The 11737-nt window shown below is 32.9% G+C and overlaps 1 protein-coding gene across 1 annotated transcript; it reads right to left on the minus strand.

Moving 5' to 3' along the window:
- Positions 1-857: 857 nt before the first annotated feature.
- On the minus strand, positions 858-6043 carry HDAC6 (histone deacetylase 6). The gene has a single exon (XM_035348943.2). The coding sequence runs from the start codon at positions 5799-5801 to the stop codon at positions 2886-2888; it is 2916 nt and encodes a 971-aa protein (XP_035204834.1). The 5' UTR covers positions 5802-6043; the 3' UTR covers positions 858-2885.
- Between the last annotated feature and the right edge of the window lie 5694 nt (positions 6044-11737).

The following is an 11737-nucleotide window of genomic DNA, read 5'->3' on the forward strand; positions in this document are numbered from 1 at the left end:
AACCAAAATACACTAAAAATTTCAATGGTATGCTTAGTGTTTCTACCAACACCTCATATTCTATCTCTTTGGGCATGAAGCAACATCAGATTATATTAATGTTATAACGAACATTCTTCATTATAGATAATGAAAAACTTTTGAAATGAATATTTAGAATCTTTATCATCCATGTATCTTCTCGCAAATCCAAAATTTGTTAGTTTACCATCTGTTAAAATTATGCTTATATATAAGTTAAATTGAATTAAGCTGTTATAAAGAGAATCAACAACTAAAATAAATAAATAAATAAAAATTGAAAGGGCCCTTTTAAAATTTAATATGGTTTATCAGTAAAGATTATCAATAGACATGGCCCACGTGGGATAGCAAAACATTTGATAGGATATCTGAAAATACATTTAGACTAAAATGGGAATGTTATATATCTTCGATATGAAAAAAAAAAAAAAAAAAAAAAAAACTTCTTTACAAATATTTAATATTTTAATTAGATATATAATGAATTAAATACATTTTCATATAAATCAAACAAATTAGAATAAAAAATAATACTTTTAAAATTGCATCTATTGTTTTTAAATAGTTTAATTTGCTAATAGGTTTGGTTAGTGTCATTATGGTAAAGTCTTGATGGCTATCTACCTAAGTGGAGGGATGCCTCCATGGAAGACTTTCTAAGAGAAACTGGCTCGTATACACATTATGCATGGCAAAACCACAAAAATGCCCACGCAGCCATTCCACTCGCGGAATTTGAACCTTGGACCGAACTACCAGTTTCCAGCGACTTTACTGCTCGGCCACTGGTGAGCTTTAGTTTGTTAATCGCAGACAGATTAAATATGAAAGAATAATATTTTACATTTTTTTAATGGCAACACACTCGAATAAAACAACCCAAAATCATGTTTTGAGAGCTTTTTTTTTTTTTTTTTTTAAAAGAGCTGTAAAATTCCACACAAATGCAATAATAATAAATAAAATAATACAAACATGGAAATATTATGCAGCTCTGGTTATTTGTAATTAGTATAATTTTCATGCCCTTCATGGGTGACAAAACTCAAAATATAAAATTTCAAAAACTTGAATTTAACTATTATTCTCGGTTCGTATAAAGCTAATATAAATTTAATTAAGAAACTTGTCTCCTGCCTGCTCAAGAATTATTCACGTATGCAAATTAATTTGGTCTTAGAAATTCCTTAAAAACATTTTTGACATTAATTTTTTGGAATTATATATTTTTTCATGGTTTTAGATATGCGCACTTAATTTACATATGCTCTTAGAATTTAAATGATATTGTAAATTAGTTCGCAACAATGATTAATTTTTTTTTGCAATTAAAATTTCTTAATTAAATTTTAAATTCATATTAGCTTTATACGAATAGAGAGCTAAAGTGCAGAATCGCCCACTTATTTGATTGGCGTTTGTTTGGCGCTTTTTACAAGAGTAAGAAGAATTGGATTTTTCTCAATTTTCTTTCACTTTATAAGTTAAAATAGGTTGATGTGTACATGGATAAAGTCAGAGAGTGAGTGTGCAATGCCATTTTTGTGCAATTCTGGGATGTTTTTTCAAATGAAAATAGGTCGATGTGTACATGGATACCAAGTATGTGCAATTCTTAAAAACGCGCCAAGCAGTGGGCAATTCTGCTGCACTTTTCCCGAATAGAGAGTATTTATTAAATTCAAATTTCATTCCCTTCAGCAATGGCCCAAGAGAATTATTTAAAAATTTAACTTTACTATATTCTTATGAAACAAATTTCAAAAAAGGGTTTAGTTTGACATTTTAATAGCCTTTGAAAAAATTACATACAATAAAAATATATAGTTTTCTCACATATAATATAAAGAATAAGATCTCATCAAAAACATTTTACTCAAATTTTGCTAAATTTATGATCACACTAAAGATCCATATTAAAATGTACTATTTTTTGCACTCAGTAACCACACTTCATTATACAATGAATATACTAAAAGGAACTAATGAATAAATATACTACAAGGCACAAGAAGGCCTATTTTATATGTTAAAAAAGAATTCATAATTTTACATGCATCTTTACACCACAATTCATGCTTCAGATGAAAAATTATCACTCAGTATATCACTTACAAAATACAAAAACACAAATTCTTTTTATGCTCATGCTCTGACTTTAAAAATATAGATAAATTAATTTTACGTATTACATTATATTTATCCCCAAATGCAGAAAAGATAAAAATTCAATATATGTCAAACATTAGACATCTCAAACAATCACATTAAAAGAAATTTAGAGGACAGTGTAGAAGTGAAGATACAATTTTTTTGTACTTTTCTGTTATGCATTTGCCACGGTTTCTGGCACCTGTGAAAGAGAAGCACAACACATGCAGCAATCATCTGTAAAAACATCTGGAGATTATATGTAAACAAGAATTAAACACACACATATTATCACAAAAATAACATGAAATTGTGTGGCAGGTAGATAACAGAAAAGTATCAGATTTTATTATAAATTAAATTTTATTTCTTACCTCTCATGAAAGACAATTTTTAAAAAATATATAATCTTTACAATATACATTTATTTATTTCATCTCATTCTTGTTTAAATACTGCAATGTTATTATGGATAAATATAATACTCGACTACATTAAAAATGTTAGCTATTTATGTTTTATAAAATAAGTGCTTAGGACAGACATAAAGTTAGCAATACAAAACAAATGCAACATTAGAATTTAATTAAACTTTCACTTTTCTTAAAGGTTTTGATACAACTCAGCTAGTGATATGATATGAGCTAATAAAGTACATATTTTGAAATCAGCAACACTGTAACAAACACATATTTTTATTACACACAGTATTAATTAAATTTCTTATTACATACATATTCCTTAATAGGCATTAGTGTGTCATTATGAATATAAGCATCACATCCATAGCACCAAACAGATATATCTGAATAACTAAGAGTGAGATAATGCTGCATATCCATACCATGTTGAAGCATATGTTGATTGATAAACCTTCCACAGTATACTTGATAACAATGGAGACAAACCCAGTTTTCATTTGGATCATTACATGCTTGACAAATAGCAAAGGGATTTAAGCCCTCGGTTGGAATTGGCTGGAGAAATTCTAAATGAGGACAATATTCCAAAGGTGTGACACAATAGTATGTCATTTCATTAGATATACCTTCAGCTCCTTCACAATCTAATATTTCAGCGCATTCCAGTTCATCTTCTCGTCTAGGTATAGCAACAGGATCACTCGTTCGTAAAGGTTTGTTACCCAATACTTCACTTGGAATATCACATAAAATATTTGGGCTTATTACATCAGGTACTTCCACATCAAATTCTAAACATTTCCAGTATTTCTTGTGAACTTTTATAACATTTTGTATTGTTCTAATAGCATTCAGTGTTGGTTTTGCAGGTGGCAAGGACATGGGAATTTCTCCAAGTAATGAACTGACACAATGGAAAACTGCTTCTGAAGTGTTTTCTACATTATAACCTCCTTCCAAAGCTAAAACAATTTTACCACCACTTAAACTGCTCAAAAGTTTTGTCATAACACCAAAGCAAGGTGGTGTAACATAACAACCCCCAAGAGGATCATCCTGAACTGCATCAAACCCAGCAGATACAAGCACAAAATCAGGACAAAATTCATAGGCAATAGGCAGTATTACATGAAAAAAAGCTGATAAATAATCACCATTACCTGTAACACAACTGAATGGTATATTAATGTTATATCCTTCCCCTTCACCACTGCCAACAGCAGCAAAATCAGCTTCTGGTGAAGCAGGAAAAAAATCTCCATCATATAAATGCAGAGATATATACAAGACATTTTTATTATCATAAAAAATTCGCTGAGTTCCATTCCCATGATGGATATCCCAATCTACAATTAGGATTCTCTGCATATTGTATTGGGTTAAAAGATATTTAGCTGCAATGGCAACAGAGTTGAATATACAGAACCCGCTTGCATTCTGAGCATCAGCATGATGCCCTGGTGGACGGATTAATGCAAATCCATTTTGACATATTCTCTTTGCTACAGCATCAACAGTTTGCAACAAATTACCACATGCAGCAACTGCTGCATCATAGGTTTCTTGACAGATATAAACAGAATCATATTCATTTTCTAACTTTGCAATATCTCGATATGACATTGTAGATGTTGATTTTATGCTGTTGATGTATGTAGGATCATGAACCAAAGCTAATTCTGCTTCATTACCATCACGGGGCTCTAAAAGCAAACACTTATTAATAAGACCATGACTCAGCAATTTGTTATAAATTTTAATCACACGTTCAGCTTTCTCAGGATGATTCTTTTCTCTTTTATTTACATGTTGTGTCATCTTTGGATCAAATATTAAGCACGTACGATGAACTGGCACAGATAAATCAGTATTTCGGATCAGATGCTCAACCTCCGATTCTAAAATTTTAACAATATGAGGATCTCTCACTGGATAACAGTCCCGAGTTGGAAATACAGTTAATCCTTTAAGAGGATTGCCAGCATATTTAGGGCAAACAACATGTTTTACAACATCATCATCATCATCGTAAACATCATAAGCATTCTGAAATCTGATACTTTCCCAAAATGGCCGATGCACTGATATCACATCTAATATTGTCTCTACTGCACTTTTATTTATTTTAGAACAGGGAGAAATAATTGGGCATGGACTTCCAATAAGAGCTCTAAGAGTTAAAGCAACACCTTCAGACAAAGATGGCAGAAAATAGCCACCTTCAAGAATAACACAGATACGACCATTTGCAAGACTAGATATGGAATTATAAAAATGTGGATAAGTCTGAGGAGTCACTTTCATCTCTCCTTCAGGACAACCAACTGCAGCATCATAACCAGCAGACACTAAAACTAATTCTGGACAAAACTCGTATGCAATAGGTAATAAAATATTATTGAATATAGCAAGATATTCTGTACTACCAAGTTCAGTAGCATTCAAAGGTACATTAATATTAAATCCTCGTGCTAAATTACCACCAATAAAGTCAAAATTTGATTCCCTTAAATGAGGCCAGAATTCTCCATGCTGGTATCTGTGAATTGAAAAATACAAAACTCTAGGATCATCATAAAAATATTGTTGAGTTGCTTGGCCATGATGTACATCCCAATCAATGATTAATATTTTTTTTAAATTAAATTTACTAAGTGCATACTTTGCAGCTATAGCTACATTATTAAAATAACAGTATCCACATGCTTCTTGTACCATAGCATGATGGCCAGGAGGTCTAACAATTGCTAAGCCATTTGCTACAATTCCTTTTAATACAGCAGTGACCAATTCAAGGGTGCATCCTGCAGCCAATAATGCAGCTTCGTAAGTTTTAGGATGGAAATAAATAGAATCAAATTTAGATGACAGTTCCTCGAGTTCGGCTATACTGTTAACACACTTTGAATTTTTTATCAAATCTGTGTATTCCTTACTGTGTCCAAATAATAGTTCCTCTTCAGTAGCAAATCTAGGAGATATAATCAGACACTTACTAATTAGATTATATTCTTCACAGCGTTTAAGAGCATGTAAGTAACGTTGTGGATTTTCGGGGTGATTCGGATCCCATAAACAGCAATGTTCAGACATCCGATTATCGAATATAAGTCCAGTTCTTGGTTTAATTTCTGTACTGCTTTCAACGGAAAGCTTCGATAAAGCGTCAGATATGTCAGACATATTTTTGTGTTTAAATAACATATAAATGAAATCGAAATCTATTCGTTCTTGCGAATCAAATAAAATACACACTGCAGATGAGTCATAATACAATATTTAAGGTTAATGAAGTTAGCTTTTTAATATTTCTTTTTAATTCAACATTTCAGTCAGATTCCCTTACAGAAAATATTAATCACCCTATTATAAAACTGATATCGCGATTATCAACTTTAAGCTAAAACTTTATGGAAATCACACAGTTCAGTTCAGTTCAAAGTATAATCAATATCTGTCATCGTACTTTGTTCGCCCTCTAACGCAATTTCTGACATCTGCAGGTAATACAGTAGACGCAAATGTATTAACTGATACGATGCTTTTAAATAATTAATAATAAAATTTTTAATAGTTGAAGAATGCAAAAAGCAAAATTTATACTTCTGTCATTTTCTGAGAGTTAGCAAAAAGATGCATAAATGATTAACTTTTTAGTCAGGACCGTATAAAAAAAAATAATAAAAGGTCGCGCTAAGCTATTAACAGAATTTTCTGCCCCTACATACATTTATGCCTCCTTTTTCCCCCATATTTTCCCTCTCTCGACCTTGGTTTAGCTGCATAGGAGAGCTGCATAGGAATTAAAAACTAGCTGCCCATTTAAATTCATCTTGAATTTCTTGGCAACATACAGAAGATTAAATCAAATTGTGTGACGGAATTCTAAAGGTGAAAACTGTCATTCTATATAAAAAATTGTCTTTTCAGAAACATCTCAGAAAAACTGTGAAAAAAATTAATATCACGCTTGCAACTATGCACCCACTTCTTGGCAGAAGTCATATGCCCGATTCAAATAAACTCCTCTTATATAATCTATACTTCTACTAACATTACTCTATGCTAGTTCTGTCTGGGGTAACGCTGCCAAAACTCACCTTCAACACATACAAGTTCTTCAAAACAAAGCACTTATCTTACAAACTTACAAAGAGACATTATCTTAGACTTAAAAAAAGCACTTAGATTATCAACGCGCCATGGTTCATTCCAAATTCGTATATCCACCGTGATCACAAAGTAGACACAATTCAAGATTATATTGTAAAACTTGCCAGAAATTTCTTCTATTCAGTTCTCACTCATCCTAACAACTGTGTCAACTCTCTTAGATGTTCTCCATTTCCTAGCGAAAAACACAAATATCCATCTGTCATTCTCTATTCTTAACATTTTTTACTCATACTAGACTATTTTTAGTTCATACTACTCATTCTGTTTTACCGATGGCCTTGACCAGGTGCACAGTAAAGGGAGACACTGTTTTCTAAAACTTACTTTAACACTATATGTTCTTACTAGTAGTAATAGTTCTTGAGTTTATCGTCTATAAGTTGACTTTTCTAAAAGCGGCTAACGATATTTTTAAAAGCGGCTATCAATAAAAGCAAGGCGTTTACTAATCGCGCATAGGCGATCAGGCTTGGACATATATAGATCTGAATGAAATAAAACTCTGATACTTGGAACCAGTGAGTGTGATTTCTATTTTATGAAAATACATCATCCTCACATGCATTCCATGGTAAAGCGGCCAAAGGAAATTTTTGGGCTGCTCCTTTTCCTTGATGCCCTAAGGCCTAAGCACGTACTTATTTTGTTTAATGGTTAATCCAACTCCACATTTATTCGGAATTCGGAAGAATGAATTTTTCTTTATTTCTTGATTCACTTGCCTTATTTTTTGGCCATATAAAACTTTTTTTTTTTAAATCTCTCAGTATGAGTGTTTGAGAAATTTTAAATGAGCTAAGCGTCATCAACGGAATCAGAAAAAGACTTGAGTGAAATAATGGTGAATGTAGAAAGGTCTGTAGCGATCACATGGTGGTATGCTTGCTTAGTGTTACCCATTATGTAGTTGCTTGCTCGTGCCTCATCTATTAACATTGATGAGAAGTGCAGCAGCGCATGAGTTACGTAACCCTTTGAAGATTATATCCTGAGGATCATATCCTGAGTATGTTCCGTGGCAGTCCAATGCCGTATCCATATCGCAAATGAGCTCTACAACGGTAGATTTCAATATTCGAACTGCAAGTGCTAAGTAGTGGGAACGTTTTGACTGGCTCTCGATATCTCCCGAGAAGTTAAATCGAGTCAAATTTGTGTAGTATCCGGATGCACCTTATAAGTTGTTAATTCCTCTTTATGCCATTTTTTATACCCGCAAGTGATGGAGAGATTGTTATACGCTGAAATGATGCTTTCTGCTTAAATTCATGTTTAATAAAAGTATTTATTTAGAACCTTCACAGGACTTTGTCCTATTTACATAGACGGAACGGTAACGCTTTCGACAGTCTAATAGGATATGGAGGACTTAACACACTTAAAACCTTAATAAAACTATGCATGGACATTGCACATAAGAACTAATTTTAACTTGAACACCATATAATCATCCAATATATTATTTAAGTTAAAAAAATTAACACGTTTTAGGACCACTTAATCTAAAAGGTAAGAAATTCAAACTAGCATTATTTTAATTAAATACTTCATCCGATTAATTCGATTAATTCGATTATATATGACATTTAATTCAGAATAACTCTCAAATATGATGGGTAAATAAAATATATTTCGCAAAGTGTAATTCATATTTTTCTTCCTTAGTAACTTGTGTTCTTACTGTTAAAGAAAAGAAAGAGTAAGAAGAGACACAGTATGACAGCATGGAACGACTTGTGCGAGAAAATTAGAAATTTGTATACCTTTAGACTCAACAATGAAAGTTTTTTTACTGATCTTTTTGAAGAATTTTTCTTAGCAAAGTTTATTATCAATATTATAGCAAAGTTTATTATCTTAGCAAAGTTAAAGGCAATTTTTTTTATGCTTTATAGAAAATGGTTGTTGTATGCAGCGCCGGCGCAAGGTTTGTAAGGTCCCTCACTTGAAATTCTAAGTTAATGTTGAAAGTGAGGAACCTAGGAACTGATAAGCGAATAATCGCTAGAGTTCGAAGACAGGAAACAACAAGAGAGAAGGGTAAATAACCCTTTATTATTTCTATAAGATTTCACAAAACTCCGCCTGGGAGTGACCTTATAAAAATAAAATAAGACCTTATAAAAATAAAATAAAGTCCGCACTTTGGACTTGAACTTAAAAAACTAAGAATTAAACTAAAACTAAGATTAACTAACTAAGTATAGCCAAAGTTATCAAGGTACAATGAGAGTTGGCCCCTTAACCTATTTTACTACGGAGCTTAGCAAGGGCCGAGCGTTACAGCTAGTTAGTTATACGGCCGAGCGTATAACAGCTTTGAGAGAGAGAGCGGCCAAAAAGGCAGACGCGCGTAGTTCAGAAACTCTGTTTCTCTCTCTGTCTTGGTAAGTAACTTCGTGGTTTAAATACCGCTCCTTCTCATTAAATATTCAGCAAATTCCAAAACTACGTTCTGGCCGGAAGTATTAAGTTAAGAATTTGACAGGAAACGAACTTTAACTTAAAATTTAACTGTTAATAAAATTAACATAATCCTTACATAGCTTCCGACCAGACTTTAAATACACGAAAAATAACGTCTCAAAACGACCTTGTTTAAGACTTTAAAGTCTGAAAAATTATATTAACTACACTCTTCCAACTTTTACATTAACTAAATGACTTTAAAGTTTCGTTTTTAGGGCCAACTTTACAACAATTCTAAAAGCTAGACTAAAGCTGGGAAAAATAAAAATTTACAATGAATTCTTTCTGGACATTATATCTTGACATAAATCTTCTTCCTACATACTCTTTATTCAGCTAGACTTATTTCAGATCTTGATCCTTCCATATCTGGAAGGAAATGTCATTAGTAATGCATTTTTACAAAACTTGACTTTAAATCCTAGCTTTACACTTTTAATTAATTATTTGGCCCTTATGCACTTTCATTCATCTACAGATTTATTTCACCCATGCTCTCCAGCAAATGTACTGAAATGTACTTAGGGTCTTCTATGTTGTGTTACCGCGAACAAACTACCGCTACACAACACCTAACTTTGTTAAAATTTGACACACTAGACCTGCCAAGACTCCCTACACGAAAACTGTTTCCTATTGTAGTAAGCAAAAGCTTATATTTTACTTTTAAACGTGTTAACTGGAGAGCCTAACATTAAACACATATATATCAATATTGCATTCTTACGTACTCCCATACACAGAAATAAAAATTTATTTTCTATGTCCTTTTAATCTTTACGATATTTCCACACAAAGATCAAGCATTTCTACATGAACATGAACATTTAAATATTTACACATTACTTTTGAATTCATTTTACATCAACAGTCATAGTTGCTTAATTACACTTTACCAAAATTTACACGAAATCTTAACTTTACGTTAACATATTATAGTATTCCAATAGTCTTATGGTGATTTCCTGTTATGTTTTTACCACCAAGTTCTCGAATTCCATATCACAGATTTTGTTCTTACTGCATTGATATAAATATTAACAAGACATAGTGCACAATAAAAATTAAGCTTTATTTCGGAACTTCGCGCACACTGCCCGACAGCCTGCCTGTTTCGCTCTGCTCGCTACTCGTAAGAAACTTCTCCTCTAGGGTTGCCACACTTATCGGAGGGCGTAAGGCGCGCTCCTTATCGCCATCACCACAGAGTTTCCCCCCAGTTCCTTTAATGGCTATTCAAAGGAGCGACATAGGTTATGAAATTATCTCAGAGGATCCGTACTGTCGGGTATTTTTTACATGATTACAAAATTAGAATATAAAATTAGAAAAGATCAAAATGCAATTCAATATATAACAACACATATAATAAACATGAAATAACAAGAAATATGTTAAGATATGAATTTTAAAAAAATGTTTTAAATTGTTATGTAAGAAGCAAGTTTCTTAGGGAAGGGAACATGTCTTCCCGTCATTAGTAATGCATTTTTAGAAAACTTGACTTTAAATCCTAGCTTTACACTTTTAATTCATTATTTGGCCCTTATGCACTTTCATTCATCTACAGATTTATTTCACCCATGCTCTCCAGCAAATGTACTGAAATGTACTTAGGGTCTTCTATGTTGTGTGTTCTATGAAATGTACTTAGGGTCTTCTATCTGGTGACAGTTTGTATCTTAGAGAGTTCGTTTGCAGATTTATTCTGCTGAACTGTCTTTAAGTCTTTATTTGTTTTCAGTTCAGGCAAATTAGAATCCGAAAGCAAATAGGCTGGTTTCACACGGTCTATAGACACAGTAGATTTCAGACCGTTAATATCAATTGTTAAAGTTTTGTCCGTTCTAGAAAGAACTTTATGCGGACCTGTATATGGTTGGCACAGAGGTGGCTTTACTCGATCGTCACGTAAGTATACATGCGTACACGACTTTAAGGTAGCACTTACGTAACATTTTTCTTGGCAATGTGCAGATGTTGCTATTGGATTCGATTGTTGCATTCTATGCCGAAGATTCGTGATAAATTGTGTGTCATACGGAGATATCTTAGATGACGTTATCATATCACTAGGCAGCTTGAGAGTTGTGCCGTACACCAGTTCAGCACAAGATGACTGTAGATCCTCCTTTACGGCTGTCCGAATACCAAGCATAACAACTAGTAGTGTTTCAGTCCAGTTATTGGTCTCGTGAGCCTTGAGAGAAGATTTTAAATGTCGATGAAATCGTTCAACAATGCCGTTGGACATTGGATGATAGGCTGTTGTTGTGATTCTGTTCGTACCCAAAATGCGCGTAAATTCTGCAAAAAGTGCGGATCTCATTTGAGAACCTTGGTCTGTTGTTATGATCGATGGGCAGCCAAAACGAGATATCCAACAGTTGAAGATGGCTCTGCAAATGGTTTCCGTTTTCATATCCGGGATGGGAATGGCTTCAGGCCATCTGGAGAATCTATCTATGAGAGTTAAAAGGTACACGTTGCCTTCT

Source organism: Stegodyphus dumicola, chromosome 4, assembly GCF_044657685.1.
Source record: "Stegodyphus dumicola isolate Sdum_Otavi_A_Nest chromosome 4, ASM4465768v1".
Taxonomy (NCBI): domain Eukaryota; kingdom Metazoa; phylum Arthropoda; class Arachnida; order Araneae; family Eresidae; genus Stegodyphus; species Stegodyphus dumicola.

What these genes read in the sequence shown, in the direction of transcription:
- HDAC6 (XM_035348943.2), bottom strand. Translation starts at nt 5,801, where the DNA reads ATGTTATTTAAACACAAAAATATGTCTGACATATCTGACGCTTTATCG.